Raw genomic sequence first — 22,700 nt, 5'->3', positions numbered from 1 at the left:
CAAAAAGTCCCTGAAATAATCTATTTAAAATAGTGTGAGTGTTTTGACTGATCTTTTTAATTAAACAGTAAAATGCTTTACTGTAAATTTGTTTGAAGAATTATTTATATTAATATTTTGATATTTATGATTCTTCAAAATTCTCTGTGATGTCCAGATTCCTCCATGTGGGACAAATAAAGTCTCAGGAACAGATATTACTCCTGTCTTGAGTTAGTTAGTTAGTTAGCTAGTTAGTTAGTTAAAGGAGTTAAATTATCCATTAGAACTGTAACACTTTTAATTGTGAGTATATAATGTGTTAAATCAGCCTTTAACGCAGTTTATTTAAATTATTCTTTATCATTTTTTGAGAATAGTCATGTACTTGAACTTGTTCTTGTTGCCGCAGGTTCTCAGCCGACACATCTGACCTCAAAACATAGCAGAAAAACACAATTCCTCATTTCAGTCATCAAGAATTTAACAAACAGCTGAAAGACTCTGAAGTATTTTCTTCAAAACATTGTGAAGGTCCCATCGTCCAGGTTCTCCTCCCATCAGTCTGCCCTTCAGATGACCTTCTGCGTGCATATTTTGACATCTTTGAGGAAACTCGGTTCACTTTAGCTTTCATATAGTCTTAGAAAGAGTAATAAACTTTCAGTTTAACTGATTTGCCTCCAACACTTCCATTTTAATACACAGGTTTTCTTCATGTTTCAGTGATGTTTCAGCGATATCAAAGGAGTTTAAACATCATTTATTGCTGGCTTTTTATGTATTTTATTCATAGATTCCATGTTTCTTAAGAAAGAAAGCACAAAAAGTTACACAGGGGAAAAATAACGACATAAAAGAAAAATGAATTGACTCATGAAGAATCTGGTTTCCTGATGTGAAGCCTGTTGCAGTACCGCTGGCGGCCGCTGGGCGGCAGCAGCTGCTCCGGTGAGCAGAATGCGGAAACACGTGATATGGAGTGGGCGTGGCTTCGGCGCTGATGTAAACACAGAATCCGCCTCATCCCGTCGGATTAAAGTCACGGAATCGGTCAGATTGACCCGAATATCCGTCCCGAGCGTCGAGTTTAACACGCGCCGAGGCGCGGCGGGGTCACGCGGGACGCCATGGACTTCTACATCAACCTGAAGGTCAATTTCAGGGGAAATTCCAAGAATTTCCTCCTGTCGGGATCCGAGACGAAGAGCTGGGAGTCGATGGAGGCCATGGTAAGACCGAGGAGCAGCGGGCCCGACCGCACCGGGCACCGGGCACCGGGGACCGGGGGAACCGGCGACCGGGGGCATTACACCGGGGGCAGAACACAGGCGCCGGGGACGGGGGGCGTTACACCGGGGACAGGGTTCCGCGTTGGCCGCTAGAGGAGCGCTGTGTGAGGGGGGAGGACTCGGTTCCGGTCCGGTCCGGTCCGGGCCGGTCCGGGCCGGGCCGTCCAGGATGTGGTGTAGAGCTGATCAGACGGACTGAGGGTTCTGTGGCCTGGCTTCACCTCGATGTGTCAGAAACACTCCTCAGTCAAGCTGACAGTTTCGGTGTGTGTGTGTGTGTGTGTGTGTGTGTGTGTGTGTGTGTGTGTGTGTGTGTGTGTGTGTGTGTGTGTGTGTGTGTGTCAGGCCCAGTCTTGTTTCGGCCGTCCGGTCACCACACCTGCTATTCAGACTCACATTCTGACTAATAGCTCCATCCTCTGAAGGGAACAGCAGCCAGTGTTTTGAATCTGATCTGTTTCTAGGACGCATTAAGTGTTTTAACACACACACACACACACACACACACACGCACACGCACACACACCTCCAGTCCTTCTGTCAGAATGTATTGATCGCTATCAGACTGAATGGGATCTCTGAAATCTAGACTAGACTAACAGACCTTCCATCCTGTGAGGTTGGATCCCTCCTCCAGGTTCTTCACTCTGGGTTTTCTTCACCCTCAGTTGGGGCTGCAGGCCCACTTCCTGCTGGACTGAGGGATGCTCGTGTTGAGGTGGTATACCCTGACGCTCGTCTCGTGGCGGCTCAGCCGAGTCCAGCAGCACTGCTCCTAATCTGAACACAAAGGTCCAGAACTCGGTGCTGAGCTCATTTCAGTTCAGCGGTCAGAGACCGACGACTTTTACATCCAAGCTTCAAACTTTTCCGCTGTTGTTGCGTCTTGTGGAAGCTTAGAAAAAGTGTGTTTCTGGAAAATGTTTCACAATTCGTACCTAAAATGACGACACATTAATAGAACATATGATTTCTGGAGTTCTGCTTTCTCTACTGTGAGAAGGTTCCCATCGTCTGATCTGCAATGCATTGTGGGAAGGTTTGAGATCCAGTCAAACATGATGAGGGAGATCGGAACAAAATTTGGTCAGATTCAGAACTGAAGCCAGACGTGTGTGTGTGTGTGTGTGTGTGTGTGTGTGTGTGTGTGTGTGTGTGTGTGTGTGTGTGTGTGTGTGTGTGTGTGTGTGTGTGTGTGTGTTCAGTGAACGCCTCACAGAGGGAACCCTAATGACTTCCTAACAGATATACGACAGCAGACTGTCGGCGCTCTTTATGGGTTCTGTGGGCTGATGGGAAATGAGCTCCGCTTGGCGTAGGTCTCGCTCCGTGACGGTGAGGTTTGTAGCGTGGGACTCCGGCGGTGGATTTATAGCTCCGCCTCTTCGTCCGCCGGGTCCTGGTTCATTTCCCTGAGTGCTGCTGGTTCTGGGCCGGGGCGTCCGTCCGATGGGACTGATGAATAATGCAGAGAGCTCCGGAACGCCGCCGGCCCGCTCGCTCTCTCTGAGGCGTGTTTAATCGGAGGTCACCTTCCCCGCCGCCCATCGATCGGCGGGTTCCGGATCGCTCACCGCCCTCCTCTGGCTTCTCTCCGCAGGTGAAGCGGGCCTTCAGCCTCTGCAGCCTTCAGCTCACCTACTTCGACGAGGAGAACGAGGAGGTGAGAGAACCGGCGTCCGGCCGCCCTCCTTCCACAACCACACAGACGGTTCTCTTTAGAACCCGTCCAGCTGAGGCTGGGCAGGCGTAGAGAGAGGAAACCCAAGAGGACCCAGGACAGAACCCTGAGGGACGCCGCGCAGACTTACCTGCAGCAGAAGAGCCGTGTTTGAGTTAATCATTCATCTCTGAAGTATTTTTATGGCTTCTGTTAGTCACACCCGAACGAGAAATGAAGGAAGGACGTTCCCGTTAAATAAGATTAACCACGATTGGTCCACGTTTTAACGTCCTGTCATTTCTGTCTCGCAGGTCTCCATCAACAGTCAAGGTAAGCCAACATCCGAATGTCAAACTCGGCCGTTTAGATGTCAGTTCGATCGCGAGGCTGAAAGTAAAGGCTGCTCCTGCTTCTCTTCCAGTGGAATACGAGGAGGCGCTGAAGGTGAGCATTTCAACCCCCTCTGTTTTAGCTGAGCCCGCGGTGAGCGGGTGACCGATGCATGATGGGAATTCTGCTGTTTTCAGACGTTGTTGTGTAGAATTACAGTGTATAAACAACAGTCCATCATTCTGTGACGTGCTGCAGCTCAACCCAAAACGTCGCAGACAAAATGTTTGAACTCATTGTTTGTGAACCTGAGAGTCTTGACCTGTGTCGATGTGAGTTTGCGCCGCAGCGCTTTGGGAAGGTGTCTGCTGTGTTTGTCATGACTCGACTGGCCTGGTTTCCCAGAGTGCCGCTCGGCAGGGCAACCGGCTGCACATGAACGTGTACGAGACCCGGGGGCAGCCGGCGAGGGTCAACACCACCAAGGCCAGCGGGGCGGAGCCCAAGAGGGGCTTCCGGCCGCCGCAGCACTGCCCCGCCCTGGCCCAGGTGGTCAGCCGGAAGGTGCAGGCGGCGGTGCCGGAGCAAGGCATGGTGGGACTCGGACCTTCTAACTCTGAGTTGTAAGTTAATCTTTCGCTGATAACCGCTTGATGCAGTCAGCGCTCTGCTCCTCTGCTGATCAGGTGATCATGAAGGAAGTGAAGGGGACGAAAGAAGAAGACAAGACTCCTCCGGCCTGGTTCACGTCCTACATGGAGAAGGTGAGCGGACCCACCGGGTCCCCCCTCGTCCTCGTCCCCCCCCCCCCCCGCTGACGGCGCTCCTCCCCCTCCCTCTCAGTTCAAGGACCAGGTGGTGCGCGAGGCGGTGGAGAAGATCTGCAGGGAGTTCTCCGGACAGTGCTGCATCCACAAGCCGGCGGGGGCGGGAGGGGCGGGGGGCGCGGGGGCAGGTAGAGGGGAGGCGGCGGGGGGGGGGCGAGACCCAGCAGGTGCCTGAGGTGTCCTCCTCCACGCTGCCCGGGGCTCCATCCTCCTCCACCCCGCCCTGCTCCTCCTGCAGGGGCCAGACCACCGGCGGGGGCTACCAGTGCAGGTGAGGGCCGGGGTCCGGGGGGGGTCCGGGGGATCTGGGGGGGTCCGGGGGATCCGGGGGAAAAAAATCTAAGATTCAGGAAAAATATGATTTATATATTTAGTTATTTATTTAAAAACTAGTGCTGGGCAACGATTCCATTTCTTAATCGCGGTTATTCGCATAATTTTTCTGCAATTAATCGCGATTAATCGCATTATGTGCAAAATACAACAATGAATTCAAAAGTACTCTGTAATGATCATCCTGCTTCCAGCCACCCTGACCCCCCCAACACACGCACACACACACATACACACACACACGCACACCAGTAAGAGCAGAGCAGATGAAAAACAAAGTTTGTTAGGAGGCACACTTCCTCAGACTTCATTCTCTCTCTGACCCTCAGACAGAGAAGACAGGATGAATTCAGTCAAACCGAATCGTGCCTCATTAAGACAGATTGTGTGTTGAAGGGAAATTTGCTTTATTTTGCGTGTTTTCAGCTCCTCGAACCGTCGAGCCGGCAAAAGACGCGATTTAAGTTTCACTTTCATTTTTGTCATATCTGCGCTCCTCATTTCAGTTTGAGCCTCATAGCAGCCTTTTCCTCCTGATTTTTCTGATAATTCGGCCGAGTTCATCATGACAAACAATGAGGAATGGACCGTGTGTCACTGCAGAAAGCACTGCAGCCATGTGTGCTTCTTTGATGCTCAGCTCTGTGTGTGTGTGGGGAGGGCGTTGGGGGGGTGGGAGGGGGTGGGGGGCGTTAACGCCTGATGAAAATATTTGTCGGCTTTAAGGAAGCAGTAGGTTAACGTGCCCAGCCCTAATATTCACTCATTTATTATATTATTAAAACATGTTTTACTAATTAGAGTTATTATGTGCGTGCGTGTGTGTGTGTCAGTGTGTGCACCTCCTGCACGCTGTGTGAGCCCTGCAGCTTCTCTCATGACCCCAGTCACAACCTGGTGCGAGCCAGAACCCCCCTGTCCATCCCGGAGCACGGCTCCCCGGCCCCGGACCACAGCAGGTACCACCGGCGCGCCGCCTCCACGTGTTCTCCGCCTCCCGGCGGGTGAGGTGTGTGTGTGTGTGTGTGTGACCCGCTGTGTCCGCTCAGGTTCTACCGGCGGGGCGACCGGAGCTTCCGGAAGGCGGAGAAGCAGCGGCTGAAGGCGGAGAAGCGCCTCCTGAAGGCCGAGGTCAAAGAGATCCGCAAGCAGCTGCGGATGGAGAGGCGGGGCATCCAGTGGAGCTCCTCCCACCGGGACGGGAGCTCCTCCCCCGTGCTGCTGCAGCCGCGGGCCACGCAGCACAGCAGCCCCGAGTACGGCGCTCCACCGCCGCCGCCGCCGCCACCGTGCCGTGCGACCCGCCGCCGCTCTAACGGCCGCCCTCTCTCCCCGCAGGCGTCCCAAGCGGCCCTGCCCCCTGGTGGTCCCCGCCATGACGGCGGTCTTCCTGGACGAGAACCTTCCCGACGGCACCCGCCTGCGGCCCGGGACCAAGTTCATCAAGTACTGGAAGATGAGGAACACCGGAACCATCGGCTGGAGCGCCGACACCAAGGTGGAGAGGCGTGGCCCCGACCGCCCAATCAGACGCTGCAGTGCTTATTTAAATAGAATATCTTTACTAAAAGGGCCTTTAAAGAAAAACAGTTACATTCCTTTATCGTTACTGCCGAAAGGCGAGTTTTCCTTCAGTGTTTATGTGGAGAGAAATCCAGGAAAGGCTGTGATAAGAGTAACAGGAGCTCAAACAGCTGCTTATAGAGCCTCTAAAATATCTAAGTGTAGATTTTTAACAAAGCTTTGTGATTTAAAATGTGAAAAAACTGATAAAAGACTGAAAACAATGAGGTTTGCTCAGGGCTAGAATGGTTAAAACTGTGCAGATGAACAAATGGATCTGCCTACATGGTATAGAGCAGCATCTGAAAGCTCTCAAAACAGTTGAAACAGACCTCTAAAGGTTTAAACACAGCCGCTTCAAACATCTCAAACTGTTAAAATTAGAGGCGTCCCCGACTAAGAATTTACAGAGTCGAATCTGATTCGTCCGATCCTGCTGATCGTCGACTGGTAATCGAATCTGTCGTCTTTTTTTTTTTTTTAAGAATCATTTGAATATAGGCTACAGCAAAATGTTGCAGTAATAATAATAATAATAATAATAAAAAACAGCTCAGCCAGGTAAAACAACACTTATTTTTTTCCTACACACTGAAACACAGACTGGAACAAAGTGTCGTAACTTTAAACATCAAACAAATGAAGTTCAAATGACCAGAACCAAACCCACCTCTAACAAAAGGGCTAAAGCATGTTATTTATTTATATCTATAATCTCTGCAGACAAGCTCAGTTTTTTTGGCTTAACAATTTCTCACATTATCTGCTCAAATTAAATGAAATAGGCTTAATTGCGCTGTGTCGGTCTGTTTCGCAGGGCAACATCCATGCAAAAAAAAAAAAAAACCCACTAAATTAAATAGAAAAAATTTAGATAAATTTTAAAAAAATAATATAATAACCTAAAATATTACAATTAAACAAAATAAAAGTCAGCATTAAAATTGAAAAGTGAGTGACAGAAACATCTTTCATACACCCAATTATCTGGCTACTGACCTGTTTAAGGTGGAAAGCTGTTAGTTGTTGTGGAGCGATAAGAAAGGAGCTGCTGACACAACTTGCATTTGGCTTTTTTTGGATCATCTTTGACTTTTTCTGGTGTTTTTTTTCCCAGACGTTGTGAGCCTTTTAAAGTTAAAGGTGCTGTAGGCAGGATTCAGCATCTCCGCCATCTTGCTTAGGGTTACCTAAGCAAGATGGCGATTTGAAACCCAGCACAGCCAATCCTGTCCTGTTTTCTCTGACATCACACCCTTAAGCCCAAGTTAAGCTCCTCCCACAAGAACGTGCGACGAATGCCCCTCGACCAATCACGGTTAGAGCCTCAGGGGCTCTTCTGATTGGTCAAAGATACCTGGAGCTGTCAAGATTCCTTTTCAGCTCAGAACAGAGACAGATGGAAATGCTGCGTCCTCGCGGTAGTGCAGTTATGCTACACTCCTAAAGGATTATCAGTGGATACTCTAACATTTAATCCAAAGAAAACACAGAAAAATTAGCATTGACTAGCAAAATCCTGCCTACAGCAGCTTTAAGCCAAATCACCACCGAGATGCTGCTCTGTGATGGAGCTCTGCGCAAAATGGGACTGTGCCATTCACCATGGTGGTTCATTCACAAACTCTAAATAGATAGAATATTGAATAAAACTACAAGTTAAGTAAATTTTTCCACAGTACATCTGGTAGGCTAACATGTATATCAAATAGGCTTTATATCACGTTTATTTGGAAAAAAACAAGCAATTCTATGTAAAACCAGTCATTCAGCACCCCCATACAGCTGGAATGGAATGGTCCTCGTTTAATAACCACATTTTGCGATGCTTCGACTGTATGATTGGCGGTCGAATCAGGCCCCTTCCAACAAATCGTCGAATATCTGAGGACACCCCTAGTTAAAATAGTTCAAACAAACATTTAAAACAGCTAAGTTTAGATAGAAGGAACATTTAAAACTGTTGATACAGTTCACACGAGCATTAAAAACTGCTAAAACAGAATAAATGAACATTTAAAAATGCTAAAACACACAAAAAGAGCATTTCAAATAGTAAAAACAACCATCTTAATCTTGTAAAAAGGTTGAATCGAACATCTAAAAGTGTTAAAACCGTCAAAACAGCAAAACCAAACACTTTAAACTGTTAAAACAGATAAAATGGCCGTCCTCCAGTGGGTGTGTAGTGGTGTGGTCTCCTCTCCCAGCTCTCCTCAGTAGCCTGGTTCCTCAGAGTTTCACGCTAACTGGCGGTTTGGTCCCTGCAGCTGAAGTTCATGTGGGGGAACCTGGCGGTGGGGTCCGGGGACCGCTGGAGAGAGGTGTCAGTGCCCTTCCTGCAGCCCGGCCAGGTGAGCTGCCGGACCCTTTGTTGGATCTGGTCTTTATTCGCTGGTTGAACCGCGGTGCGCCGTCCTGCCGCGTCCCTCCAGGTGGGCATCGTGAGCGTGGCGCTGTGCGCCCCGTCCGTGGAGGGCTCCTACACCTCCCACTGGCGGCTGGCGCACGCCGGCGAGCAGTTCGGCCCCCGGGTGTGGTGCAGCATCGTGGTCGACCCTCTGGCTCCGGCCCCCATGATGGCCGACGGGATCCTGGTGTCGCCGTGCGTCACGCCGCAGGTACGAGACGCCAGCAGCCGGCGCGGCGTGAAGTACTGTATCAATACAGTTAAATTCGTCCCGATTCCTTCCTTCGTGGACGTATTGCTGACGTTCTGGACTCTGCAGGGGAAGAACCCGGTGGGGAAGGACAGGAAAACCTGCCCGGCCTCCCAGGAGCAGCCTCTCATGTCGGTGGACCAGGAAGAGTACTACATCCCCTCTGTGGACCTGCTCACGGCACAGGTAGGCCTTCAGAATAAAACTCACTGCAGACTCAGAAATGTAATATTTAAAATGAAACATTTTGAACCTTGATAACGTGTGTTTGAAAAGGAAGTTTCAATCAGCAGATGTTAAGGAGACACATCTCCAGCTGGCCCGCCATGACTTTTATTGGTTATATTTGATATTTCTTCTTCTTTTGTTTGTTTTTCTGCAGTTTTGACTGATTATTTCCTACACTGCATGTTTTTTCCTCTTTGACAGGATCTTATTAAATCGGCGTTCATCCAGTTCTGTCCCTGTCTGCTTGTTGTCTCTTCAGGACCTCCTGTCCTTCGAGCTGCTGGACATCAACATCGTCCAGGAGCTGGAGAGCGTCCCCAACAACACTCCTGCCGGTAGGACGAGTTCCAGCAAAGCTTTCGGCGCATTTCTCACCCCAGACGAGTCACTTCCTGTGTCCGTCCTCAGACATGACCCCCTGCATGTCCCCCCTGCCTCAAGACGGCCCGGCGCTGGACAAGAGCAGCCCGTCTCTGGGCCTGATCCAGGAGGAGACGGAGGCCATCACCAGCATCATGGGTAACCGGCGCTCCGCTCCCGGCACGCTTCAGCCTCACGTCCAGCCGGAGACGTTAACCCGGCTCCTCTCTGGTCCTCAGACGTCCCCCATGGGGCGGGGCCTGCTGCTGAAGGGGGCGGAGTCCCGGCTCAGGAAGAGGGCGACGACGACATCAACGGCACGCAGTTTGTGTGCGAGACGGTGATCCGGTCCATGACCCTGGAGGAGGCCCCTGACCACGCCCCCCTGCGGGGGCCCCGGCCGGGCGCAGGTAAGGACCGCCCAGCTGTGAGCTCTGCTTCGGGGCACGTGGGCGGAGTTCTCCATCTAGCCCCTTGTTTGAATGTTCGCAGTGGTGCGTGCGGCGGCCCCGGGCGGCTCCTCCCCCTCCCCGTCCCCCTCGTCCTCCTCGTCCTCGTCCTCGTCCTCCAGTGTGAAGAGTAAGACCCTGAAGGCGGAGGACGGCTCGTCCAGCCCCCTGAAGCCGCCGGCCGCCCTCAAGGCCTCGCTGCCGTCCCCCCTGAAGGCCTCGCTGCCCGCCCCTCTCTCCGTGGCCGTGGCCCCGGGGCCCGGCCCCAGCTCCGCCCCCAGCTCCGCCCCCACCCTGCTGCCCGCCGCCTCCAGGGGCGCCACAGGTAACTCCAGGACCGGGGCGTCCACACGCTGAGACCCGGGGACGGTACTGACCGATCCGTCCACAGGGGAGGCGGAGGACACTCGCATGAAGAGCATCTGCGTGGAGGCGGGGCTTACGGAGTCGGCGGAGGGCGGCGACAAGGCGGAGGCGGCGAGGAGCCGCTCCTCCTCCACCTCCTCCGAGGACTACATCATCATCCTGCCGGACTGCTTCGACACCACCCGCCCGCTGGGCGAGTCCATGTACAGGTGGGAGGGGCTTCCTGCCTCGGCTCGCCGCCGTCCCGCCGCCGTCCCGCCTCGGCTCACCGCCGTCCCGCCTCCTCCCCTCACGCTGTGCTCCTGTCCTCCAGCTCTGCCCTGTCCCAGCCCGGAGACGTCCCGGCCAAGACCCCCACAGACCCCGAGCCCCCCTCCTCCCCCGCCGCCGCCGAGGGCGATCCGGCGCCGGGCGCCGAGCTGTCGGAAGCCAGCAGCGCCAACGACATGCTGTGCACGTCTCAGACGCTGGACGACGAGCCGCTGACGCCCGAGGTGGTGGCCCCGCCCCAAATCGTCCTCACCAACAGGTGCTGTCACTTTCACTACTGCCTGATGAATCCAGCATGGCCATCGAACTGAGGGGCATTCTGGGAGTTTATTCATCCTCTCATGTGTCGCTGGCTGTTTGTGATCCTTGAGTTTTATAAACTCCAGTTTTAGTCTGTAGATTTAAAGTAAAATGAGTCTTTCTTGTTGTTGCAGCCTGGAAAGCAGCAGAGAAACGGAAGCTGAAGACGGAGCAGAGAACTCTGAGCTCTACCAGACCCAGGAGGGTAAGAGAGAGAGTGTGTGAGTGTGCGAGTGTGTATGTGTGTGTGAGTGTGAGATGATTTATTGTTGTCTTCATTCAGAATCTGGAGCTGAGCAGACTCAGACAGACGAGGCCGAAGTGACCGAGGATACAGAGGAGGGCAACCCCGAGGACCCCAGGTCTCTCTCTCACACACACACACACACACACACACACACACACACACAATTCCCATCTGTTTTCTCTGTAATCATGAGGGAATTGACCCTGAGCGTGCTGTTGCCCCCCCTCGCCCCCCCCAGGCACCCCGGGATCACCAGCGGTCTGGTGAAAGGAGCTCTGTCTGTGGCCGCCTCCGCCTACAAGGCTCTGTTCACGGGACAAGGCCCCACCCAGGTCAGCCGCTGCTCCACCCGGCCTGCACCTCGTCTCACACACACACACACACACACACACACACACACACACACACACACACACACACACACACACACACACACACACACACACACACACACGACTGGTCAGCTCGTACACCTGGCCATGTCTCAGTGAAGCGTGCAGGTCGGGTGACGGTGTTTCCTCGGTGGTGTGTGTTTTCCTGATGGTGTGTGTGGCCCCCCCCCCGCAGCCCCCGGTGGACGCCTCCACCCAGGACACCATGATGGCGGTGCTGGTGGAGATGGGCTTCGGCGACCGGCCGCTGAACCAGCGGCTCCTCAAGAAACACAACTACAACCTGCTGGACGTGGTCAACGAGCTGGTGCAGATGACCGACAACGACTGGTACTCCACCCGCTACTGAGCGGGGCCGGAGTCCCCCCCACCCCACCCACCCCCACCCTCCTCACCCTCCTCCAGCGCCGTCTCCTCGCCGCCGTGCAGCAGACTTCCTCACAAACCAGCCTGAGCCGGATCAGCTCTGATGATCGATCGGCTTGACGGCGACATAAAAACTCTCCTGTTCGTTCTGCGCTCTGATGGAAGCGAGTTAGACGGGATCCGATCCGATCCGATCCGATCCGATCCGATATGATAGCTCATGATAGCTTGTCTGCTCATAGATTATAGCTGGAAGTCGGGGAGTGTCTCCGCCCTAAACCTCCCCCAACATGAAGATGCCCGGTCTGATTTCCCTCCGGGGAGGGTTTTTCCTCCAGGCAGTGAACTCTAGCTGCTCCCAAACGTTGAAAAAGAAGACGTCGTTAATGTCAAATTCATATTGTGATGAACTGAGACGATAATGATTCCAGACTTTGCAGCCAGCTTAGAAAAAAAATGACTGAAAATTCCAAATCTTGGCCGTCAGCTGACTGTAGTTCTACTAAGTTGGGTTTTTTCAGATTTGAAGCGGAGCTGGTCGGGTTCTCGGGCTGGTTTGTGAGATCTGCCACTCCTCTGGTTCTGAAGGTTCCGCTGCTGCAGAGAACCGTGAGCGTGGCGCACTGCGCTCGACGCCGTGCGGCGGCCTCCACTTGTGTTTTGTTGTTGTTTTCCTGTCTTAGTTGGAGTCACTGGAGCTGAAGCTGCTGCAGGAGCGTCCCCCTCCGCAGCTTCCGGGACCATGTACGGGACCTGGACCCCTCCTGCTGCTGGCCGTCTTAAATTCACGTCACTCCTGTGTTTTTCCGAACGCGCTAGCCCGTTAGCTCGCTAGCCCGTTAGCTTCTCCTCGGAGTGTTTCCAGCTGCTGATTCTCCTTCCGGCTGCACACGACGAGGTTCAACGCCGCGTCACGTTGAAGTCTGGCTGCAGATCTGAACCCGAGTCCCTTTAAGAGCCTCCAGCGCGGCGCGTGTTCGCTAAGCAGCAGTGAAAGCGACAGCAGGAGGTGGACGGCCAGGTCCAGGTGAACGCCGTCATTCCAGAGGCGCCGTTTGTGGTGAAACACTGAAAATAAAGATAAACGTTCAGTCTTCAAGTCTGAAAGGAAGAAGTTAGGATGTGTGAAAAAAGAGAACGGATGGATTTTATTCGATGTTTAGTTGTTTTATTGAATCTCTCCTTTGCTCGTGTTAATTCTTACTGGCGTTGACACCTACAGCACCGTCACCGTGACCCCGCCGTGACCCCACCATAACACACTCTCACCAACACAAATGTCTTATTTGACTGACTCTTGTTGTGTTTTCAGTAAATTGCGATTCGCTAGCTCAACGTGTGATTTTAGCCGGTTCGCGCTTCAAGCTGACGTGTTTCCCTGAAGCCAGCGAGACCAAAACGATCCTGAAACAGCCGCTGAAGCCACGTCGGCCTGAAACGACCAAAGACGTTGCACTTTACACCCGAGACGAAGACGTGGCGGATGGGCGGGGCGGGGGCGGGGTGGGGGCGGAGCCTCAAGCTAATCATTCAAACTCTGCTGAATTCGTAGCAGCTGAAGTCTTCATTTCCTTTTTTTTTTATTATTATTTTTAATCCACTCGTATTTATTCCAGGGAGTCTTAAGGAGTGAACGAACGCGAACGTCGTCACGGTGAAGAATGTGAATGAGCGACGGGAACGTCGCCGTCGACCAAACCGCAACTGTAAAGAGACGCCGCCGTTTTAAATGTACAGAAAAGCTTTTCGGTGTGTGAAACAGGAGGTGAACGCTTCATTTCTTCCCCTTTATCAGAGCACAGTAGAAGTGTGTACAGTGTGAAATGTGTCGGATCCTTTCAGGTGTTGTTTTGTTTTGTTTTTTTTTTCCTTGAATCGTTTGAAGGATGTTCAGAAAAGAAGAAGAAAAAACCAGGATGTGTTGATGTTCTCGTATCTTCTGGCTTCTCTCTCGTGTGGTGCTTGGACTCGCTCTGCTGTGTTCGTGTCGATGTTTTCCTTTAACAGAAACGCTCCGGGTTGATTTCCCAGTCGGGTTTTTGGTTTGAACTCTGAAGGTCCAACAAATGATCGAATAAAGCAGCAACTGGTTGTTGGTTTGTCATTTCATTCTCTTTTACTGTATCCAACTCTCGTAGTTCTTCGTTTCCGGTCAGAAAAAGCATAAGATCACATTAAGGGGAACACTAGAAAAACTGTTTTGATCATTTTTTTTCTTTCTCTTCATCTCCATTTAGCTGCTTCAGTTCACAACTTTAATAGTTTTAATTTTCATCTGCTCTTCAAAATTGAATTAGCTCAGTTTTCCTTCCAAAAACATCCAGATATTCTGTATTTTTCAGGCTTTTTACTACTCAGACGTGGACGATTACTTGAAGTTACTTATTCCCAAGAATAAACACAAAAATTAATTTATAGAAGGTTTTGACAAATTCAAGACTGATTTAATTTTTTTTTAAAAATGAAGAAGTCACTGATCCAGACCAAAATTTTCTTAAATAACACATCAAGCATGGAAAATAGAATTTAAAGGATTAAAATCCTCAAACACTGAACTGAAAGTGAGGCAGGGAGCGCGTGACTGCGGCTTGTGACAGGAAGTCTTCCTCTGCTGGGTTGCCAGGTCGGTCGGTTTTCCGCACACGCCGCCGTGGTTTTATCAAAGTTAGTTTGTTTTCTCCCAGAGGAAAAGAAAAGAGCAAAACTTACCACGATGACAGGATTATATCTTGTTAGATTAACTCGAGGTGTGGCGGTTTTCTCTGTTTCTTTTACAAATCAAAGAAAAATAGTAATGGAGACAATGAAAGTTACTTGGAAATCTAATATGAGGTTTCTGTAATAAAAAACCAAGTAAAAATAGTTGACACGATTTCTTTAAAGTAGCAAAAGTTCTTATAAAAAAATAATAATAATAAAAAGGAAGTTCTTTTAACATTTGAAGAAGAGGAGGCTGGGCTTTGAGCAGCTGTTTATGCTTGAAAGCGGCCCGGACCTGGCGCCCCGGTCTGGCCAGACCCGTGGACAGGAGGACCGGGTCCTGGACTCTGACCTGGCCGCAGCACAGCGTCTCTGAGGCGGCTGGAGCGACACGGTGCTCCCCGGAGAGACCACAAAACCCGGAGTCCGGCTCGAAACCGCCCGGAGCCCCCGGAGCCCCGGAGCGGCTCCCCGCAGCGAGTGAGTTCGAATCAGGATTAAACTTTGAAATAATCCGGAAAACAAGCGAAGTGTGCGCGGGAGTCAGCTGTTCGTCAAAAACGTGTTTAATAAAAACATGAAAGTGTTTGTTTCTCGAATCTACCGTGAAACAGGGTGAGGTGTGTGAGAATAATGCTGTAAAGGAATGTATTGTTCATCTGATGAGAGATAAAAATAAGACGACGTGACTTTTAATCTGAGTCAGGAAGTCATCAAACTGACCCGCAGTAATCAGATTACTTTCGTACAGCTTCACATTAATCAAAAACTCCAGGAGAATTAAAAAAAAAAGAGAAAGATCTCAGAGGAAAGTGAACTGCTCCTTCTTCCCATGGTGAAGCACGGTGGAGGCAGCATCATGGGCTCCGGCTGCCCTGCTCTCAGGACCTGGACTCAGTGGAGTCTCCAGGCAGAGTTAGCATTTAGCTGTTAGCATGGCTGTTTTCAGAAACCTATCATTGGTCTGAGCGTGGCTAGCTAGCAGCTAGCAGCTAGCAGCTAGCTAGTTTGATGGTGTTTAAATCCATTAAACGCTCCAGTGGAAGCAGGACGGCTCAGTCAGTCGGTAGAATGTGTGTGTGTGTGTGTTTGTGCTTTCTGCTCAGAGTCTCTGTTAATTTGGATTTAATCTGAGGCCGTTTTCACTTCACCGCAGTTCGTTTCCTGTCATCTGCTCGTCTTCCTCTTTGGGTTCATTCGGCTAGTTTTCATCAGTCACGTGAATAAAGGATCGACAGGACAATTCAGGAAGTATTTCTAATTAAATGACACACTTCTCATTTTAACCCATGTTAAAAATGCTTTTAACCATTTTTAGTAGTTCTAACTTGTAGCGTTTTGTACTTTCTTTTCATTTCTTCACTGTTTTGGCCAGTTTTCTTTCTTTAGAGTCGTTTTCGTTCTTTTTGAGGTTCAGGTTTTCATTAACCTTATTAATGACATGACTGATGACCTGAATGGTGTCTAGTTTGGTTTCGCAGGATAATATGTTGAATTTCGGTTTGAACAAACTGACGCGTGGCTCCTGTTATTGTGCACCTGGCTCCTCCCTCCAGGTATGGGAACGGCGCCCAGCCAGAGCGACGGCGGCGAAGCCGACGGCGACGACAGGCAGCCGATCGTGAGCCGGCGGTGCAGCCGGAGGCGCAGCACCGCCGAGACGGTGCACTGCCCCACCTGCCAGGGCATCGGCCGGATCCCCCGAGGTACCCCCCACCCCCCCGCCGCGGTCAGTTCGCTCTCTCTGGAGCTCGGTCTCATGATGCTGCCGCCGCCGTGCCCCCACCCCGTCTCTTCCAGGTCAGGAGAGCAAGCTGGTGGCGGTGATCCCCTGCAGCGACCAGAGGCTCCGCCCCCGACGCACGTATGGAGCTCCCGGAGCCGGACGCGTCCGTCTGGACTGGCGCCGCCCCTGACCGTCTCCTCCCCCCACAGGAAGCTGTACGTGGCGCTGTCGGTGGCGGTGTGCGTCCTGGTCAGCGCCCTGGTGCTCTTCTTCCTCTTCCCCCGCTCCGTGCTGCTGTCCCCCGTCTCCGTCCAGTCCTCCTACGTCTTCTTCATGTCCAGCTCTGTGGAGATGAACATCACGGTGAGTCCTCGGAGGACGCCTGGCTGCTCTGACCTCTGACCCCTGACCTGCGTCCTCTGCCCCTCGCAGAACGTGCTGAACATCACCAACCAGAACTTTGCGGAGGTGCGGGTCTACAACCTGACGGTGCAGGCGCTGAACTACCAGACGGTGGTGGGAACGCTGCACGTCAAGGACGTGACCTCGGTGCGGCCGCTGTCCGCCCAGCTGGTGAGAGGCGGGGCTAACCGCCACTTCCTGTCAGAGCGCTTCTCCACACTAGGCATGGGCCGGTTACCGGTTTTAAGGTATACCACGGTATGAAAAAGTCAAGGTTTCAAAACCACTAAAATTTTCCGTCATACTGTTCCTGCGGTATGAGCGTTTTTTTTAATGTGACGTCTAATCAGGGAGAAAGTAGAGGTCCCTCACGCTGTCTGAAGCTGCAGCCTAAAGCTGTGTGATGGCTGGAGGAGGCGAGCCCCCGGAACTTTTTCCGCCGTCCAAGCGGACTAAGTCGGCTGTTTGGGAATACTTCGGCTACCGTGAACGGCCACGGCTTGCAGGAAGAAGGTCGCCCGACGTGCAAAACGTGCTTGAGGACAGCGGCAGCCCGAGGAGGCAATACATGGAATATGATAGCGCATCTACGGGAGCAACACCCATCGCTGTATGCTACATTTGAGGAAAAGTTAATGCCGTCTTGAAATGAACGAGCGTATTGGCGTCTGACATTAGTGAAATGAGCTTGTTACCGAGGCAGATATGGTAACTACCATATCTTATCTCTTCTTCATCTCTATCTTTTAGTAACTTTTTTTATATTTTAACTGAGGCAGATATGGTAACTAGCTTGCTAAGGATTTATCTTAGCATGCCAGTTACCATATCTGCCTCAGTAAAAAATAAGTTATCTACAACTTTTTTCTTTCATCAGTCTTTATTGCTAAGATGGATAACTGATTACTCGCTAACATGACGTGAGGAAGAGAGACGCACGTGTCATGTTTTATTTTGTATGTCTTATTTTTATTTTTAGGACAGAAAAAACAGAAAAACAAAAAATAAAAGACTGTTCAATTTAAACGTTTTTCCTTTTTTTTTAAAAAAAAAAAATACAGACATTCAAAGTACACATTTTAGAGCTGCAATCATAATACCGTGAAAGCGTGATACCGTGATATTTTTGCCTAAGGTTATCATACCGTCAGAATCTCATACCGGCCCATGCCTACTCCACTCCCTGACAGTCCCTCCTTCTCCTCCTCCACAGTTCTCCTTCGTGATGCCCGTCAATCTGACGGACGTCGGCATGAGGTGAGCCTCGCTGTCCATCTGAATCCTTTTCTGATAATCCAGTGGGTTTTCGTCGTAGTTTACCTTAAAAGAAATGGTCACGAATTCATTAAATGTACTATATGAAGTATTTTTCATTTAAATGAGGATAATCTGAAATGACAGCAGTTGTCTTGAAGGTTCAGCAGTGAAAATCGACTGTAACAGAAGTCCCTCCTCCATGTTCTGACCGTGCAGTTAGAGATTTCATCAAGTGACCCAGATCTGACTCCCACAGTAGAAACATTGTTCTTGTAGCGTTTTCAGACTGTGAAGATAAAACCTGTTTGGTGACAGATGTTTGATGTTAATGAGCCAAACACTGGAAACGGGAGTGTGTTTTCCTGTTTCTTCACAGGGAGTACTGTCAGAACCCTGCGCTGACCGTCCACATCGTGTACCTCCACCTCCAGTAAGTCCCCCCGCAACATTTACAACAGTTTTTATTCAACGTCTGAGAGGAAACCGCAGAAACCTTCAGGACTCTGACAGAATTAACACTAATCCAGGGTGTTGACCTTCGTTTGAAGCCTTTAATGATCGTCTGTTTTCTTCTCAGACCTTCAAACTAACCCCGAACGCGTTGAGCTGGCAGTTTCACTTTACTGGAGTTCTGCTCTGCAGCTCCGACTAGTGGTGGGAGGGTGAACACCGGCTGAAGAGGACATGAATAAAACACAAACGGCTTATATTTCCAACTTTTATACGTCGCTGATTAAACCAGAACAGAAGAACAACGGCAAGAAACAAAAAGAGATGTGAAAACAAGGAAAGGAGAAAGATGGAAAAGAAAAAAAGCAACAAACCAGAAAATGATCTTAAAAAGAAGGAAAAAGGGAAAAGATGGGGAAAAGAGGCACAAGAAAAGAAAATGAGACAAAAAAACAAAAAAATAAAATGAATAAAGGAGGGCAAAGTCAGAAATGAGAATAAGAAGAAAAAACGGGAAAAATTAAAAAATAATACAATTAAGAAGAATATGAAAAAGAAACAAATAGGCACAGAAACGAAGAAGAAAAATTGAAAGTTAAGGAAAAGAAGACTAAAAGAAAAAAAATTGAACAAAGGAGTAAAAACATTAACAGGAGAAAAAGAGGCACATAAACAAGAAAATGAAGATAAATTTACCGAAAAGGAATCTGGCAGTGAGTCTCAGTCTGCTGGAGGAAACGGTCGTCACACGAGACTGAGCGAAGGAACGAAGGAAGACTCGAGAAGTTTCCGTCATGTCGGATTAGAAAACTATGTGTGTGTGTGTGTGTGTACACAGGATCTCGGTGACGGTGTACTACCTGGCCCACTACGAGCAGCTCTCCCTGGACGCCTACGAGTTCCTGGACTGCGGCGCCAACGCCACCGTCCCCCACCGGCTGCTGCCTCCGCCCACCTGACGGCGGCGGCGGCGCCGCCAGCCGTCCTGGGCAGCGGCTGTCTGCTGCTTCTCTGTCTCGATTGAAAGGGCCGGCGTGGCGTTGTGGTGCGATCAGACTCATTTTGGGAATCTTCTTGATCCCCCTCAGTGTTTTCCAGGCTCCTGATGAGCCTCTGCTTGGATTTGGTGAAACTCTGGAGGGAAACCGGGTCAGACAGGACGGTTCAGGACCAGGAACTGAGCCGCCGCTGTCGCTTTCACTACTGCTTCAAAGCGTCGCGCTCCGAAATTCTTAAAACTCACTGAAAGAAAAGAAAATGTGCTTAAAGAGACTGATGGAGGCGACGCAGTGCGTCATCTGCAGAAACCAGGAGTCCACCGGCCCGCCGAAGGAGGACCGCTCCACCGGCTGCTCCTCGCGGTCCAGACCTCCTGGCCTCCTGCGTCATGTGACTCGTCTGTGAGAGAAAACACCCGGGACCAGAATAAAATCACATCCATCCACTTCCTGGTTATGGTTTGTTCTTGTTGACAGGAGCCATCAGGGTGAAGCGAACTGAAAGGTAACGTTAAAGAAAGTGATTGGTCTGACTGATCGGGGGACGCCGCTGAGTGAGGACTCCGTCCTTCGTCTCTAACCTGGCTTTTTCCATTTGTTGATGGGAGTTTGGCTTCAGCAGTAAATAAAGCTCCAAGCACTGCAGATGTCTGTTCTTGTTCAGATTCACAGTGAGAACTGAAAATCTGTCCAGGAAATGAAGATAATTTAGAAGCTTTCATGTTTCTGCTGTTCCTCTCTGAGCTGTAATAAATGACACTAAACCACAGAAACGTGCTTTTTTCTTTCTTTAGCTGTTTCTGTTCTGTTTCTCTGTTTCCTGTCACAACAGGACTGAGGCAGACGCTCCTGGTCCTCAGAGGACACCGTCTTTCACGTCATTGATTCAAACACGTTAGATCCAACAGAGCTTCATTTGGAAAACAGTGACGACCAAATTAACCTCCTCGTTTTGTCCTTGATTTTAAAACAAGAAAAAAGCTGATATGAAAAGTCTGAGGATAAAGTTCAGAAATGTGTCTGAACTCTGTGTTTACATGGGACTTTTTATTCCTCTATAAATCCGAATAAAGCCTGATTCCGTTGTAAAATGACGAGGTAAACGCCTGAAAACTTTATTCAGAATGAAGTTGAAATCTTAATAACCCAGCGGGTAATCCTCAGCTAATGAGGCGACTTCATTCTGGTCGTTCTGCGCATGCTCCGTCGTGATGATGCAATTTTTCCAAGACGGCGACCCGCGGTCCGCGTTTCGACTCGTACGGAGACGATTTATTTAACGGCAGTTTTAGAAGAATTGGATATAATGAAACGAGTGGATCGACTGGCGCTTAACAATGCGGACACTTTCAAGGCTGCAGCGCCAGCGTCAAATTTAATCCAGAGTGAATGACGAGAGAAACGCTATTTACTTCCGGGAGACGTCCCTACGTCATGGCCGCCTCGTCCAATCAGAACGCTTCTTAGACCTCACCGTGAGACAGGATTTTTAACTTTCATTTTTCCCACGTAAACACGACGCTCGTGAATATAATTCTGAATTACTTAATTCAGAATAAACCAATTCTGAATTAAAATAATGTAACCACACTCAATATCTTTACATTCCGCCATTGAACCTTCCAGATTACAAAAGAATGTTTGTTTTCAGATAAGACTTTTTTTTTTTTTTGGTACTCTGTCTGAATGTGTCAAAACTCAGCTTTTAAAACCCTTCTTGAAGGAAGAAAGCAAAACGCTGCATCTTTACTTGACTTTATTTAATATTGGAGTAAAATCCCATGTTGAGTGAATCCTGATCAGTCACAGTCCGGATCCTGTCGCTGGTCCAGTACCGAGCTGCAGGCTGAAGGTCTGCCTCCTCTTCCTCACCACTGCTGGGTGTACTGCAGAGACTGACACACACACACACACACACACACACACACACACACACACACACACACACACACACACACACACACACACACACACACACACACACACACACACAGCTGGACCTTGTACACTGTAGTTAGCATGTCAGGCCACTGGGTGGTGCTGTGTTCACCAACAGAAACCTTCATTCTTTGAGCCGGGTTCGGGTTGGTTCGTTTAACGGTCTAAAGAAATGGTCCAGAGTCAGGGTTTGGGGATCGGGTTCTCAGTTAGTAAAATAAGGATTAGTACTGTCAGACTGAAACACTCCGGACGCCGCTGTTATTGATCTGTTTGGATAAAAGTAGTGTTTCTTCAGAAGGGATGAAGTGCTGGAACCTACCGAGTATCTGTTGGGGATCTTGGCGCCGGGCTGGGCCGCCGTGGTCAGCTCGCCGTGGCAGTGTGGACACTGAGCAGCAGCTGAGGACCGAACACAGCTCAGTCACTTTAGTCCGTTCAGGGTACAGAGGCAGCTGGAACTCTGGGAACAAGAGAGTTAACACTGAAACCACGGCCTGTGAACTGTAATCCACCAGGATCTGGACCCGGTCCAGGACCAGGAGAATCTGGACTGGGAGTCAGGACACCGTGGAGAACCACACTGTCCTTGTTGTGCGTCTACTGAGCGTGAGCAGAACATCTCCTTGCTGCCGCCGTGGCGTTCAGGAGCAACTCTCCACCCCCTCAGGGTGGCTTCAGGAAGTTGTGTTTTCGTCTGTTTACACGACAGTGGAGCCAGAGCGTTTTCAAAAAGTTCCACTTTGGGAGCCGTTCTCTCAGGAAGCTGCGTCGTCCGTGGCTCCCAGCTCTACTGTCATGTAGAGGATTCCTCCAGATGTCTGCTGGGGGTGAGAACGAGCCTCGTTCAGGACTCCACGCCGCTCACCCTGGACCCCGACCTGTGGAGGAGGCCGGACCTCCTCTGCCCCCGGGGGGTCTTTGTCTTTTCTTACTGACTGATATTGGATCAGCGCCCATTGTTCTGGATGCGGCGAGGCTGGAGGTTACCTGGCGGCTCCGGGGCGGCGCTGCGCTCAGCCGTGCTGCCGATGGAGCCAGAGGCAGCAGGCAGCCGCTGTGGAGACAAACAGGAAGCCGTCATGGATTGGACTCTGAGGGAATTTGAGTCGGGTCGTCTGGATTTGGTCACGTCAGGCGGTTAATCCCCCTGAAGGCTGGAGCGCAGGTATTTAAGTTCTCTGTTTGCTGATGGCCTCGGGTTTCTATGTTAATGGTTTCTATGCTAATGGTTTCTATGCTAACGGCCCACAGTGTGACTCTTCACACTCTATTGTGTTCTCTAAAGACTTTCATCCTGGACCCTGGAGCCACTCAAGGTTCAGAGGCGTTCCAGAGCAGGAAGTCCTGCCCTCCTCTCAGATCTGCGTTGCGGTCACGTCTGGGCAGATCCAGAGGAAACGGAGCATCGTGCCGCCTCTGACGCTGGACGTGTTGTGGAAATCAGCAACACGATCCCAGCTGTCAGATTCAAACAGGAAACAGGTCCGGCCTCCCGCCGGGGTGTCCCGTGTCCGTCTCAGTTTCTCACCGGGTTTCCATTCACCGGGTCAGACTCCCAGCCTCTGGTTGATCTGCGGCCGGACTCACCTGCTGCTGGTCCC

The 22,700-nt window shown here is 50.5% G+C and overlaps 2 protein-coding genes across 3 annotated transcripts; both read left to right on the top strand.

Moving 5' to 3' along the window:
* The first annotated feature begins 1,078 nt into the window (after nt 1–1,078).
* On the top strand, nt 1,079–12,073 carry nbr1b (NBR1 autophagy cargo receptor b). The gene is given in 24 exon segments (XM_030089777.1): nt 1,079–1,211; nt 2,872–2,934; nt 3,246–3,264; nt 3,356–3,378; nt 3,670–3,858; nt 3,951–4,028; nt 4,108–4,236; nt 4,238–4,362; nt 5,258–5,383; nt 5,474–5,680; nt 5,763–5,922; nt 8,258–8,341; nt 8,423–8,608; nt 8,717–8,833; nt 9,135–9,210; nt 9,284–9,394; nt 9,475–9,645; nt 9,728–10,009; nt 10,076–10,259; nt 10,364–10,579; nt 10,755–10,825; nt 10,904–10,982; nt 11,106–11,199; nt 11,435–12,073. Coding segments are annotated over 24 exon segments (3,066 nt in total). The 5' UTR covers nt 1,079–1,109; the 3' UTR covers nt 11,609–12,073.
* A 2,550-nt stretch (nt 12,074–14,623) lies between these two features.
* LOC115387173 (transmembrane protein 106B-like) lies at nt 14,624–20,177 on the top strand. Of its 2 annotated transcripts, XM_030089779.1 has the most exons (9): nt 14,624–14,805; nt 15,482–15,576; nt 15,882–16,031; nt 16,126–16,189; nt 16,261–16,414; nt 16,484–16,624; nt 17,667–17,710; nt 18,087–18,140; nt 18,999–20,177. In XM_030089779.1, exons 3-9 carry the CDS (start codon nt 15,884–15,886, stop codon nt 19,117–19,119), a joined length of 726 nt encoding a protein of 241 aa, XP_029945639.1. In that variant the 5' UTR covers nt 14,624–14,805; nt 15,482–15,576; nt 15,882–15,883; the 3' UTR covers nt 19,120–20,177. The 2 variants fall into 2 exon arrangements, with proteins under 2 accessions (XP_029945639.1, XP_029945638.1); XM_030089778.1 differs by lacking the exon at nt 15,482–15,576 and having other exon boundaries at nt 18,999–20,173.
* The last annotated feature ends 2,523 nt before the right edge of the window (nt 20,178–22,700 follow it).

The sequence above is a fragment of the Salarias fasciatus genome, chromosome 4 (genome assembly GCF_902148845.1).
Source record: "Salarias fasciatus chromosome 4, fSalaFa1.1, whole genome shotgun sequence".
NCBI classification, from domain to species: Eukaryota; Metazoa; Chordata; class Actinopteri; order Blenniiformes; family Blenniidae; genus Salarias; species Salarias fasciatus.
Note: the sequence above shows the minus strand (reverse complement) of the source record. Positions and strands in the feature narration are given on the sequence as shown.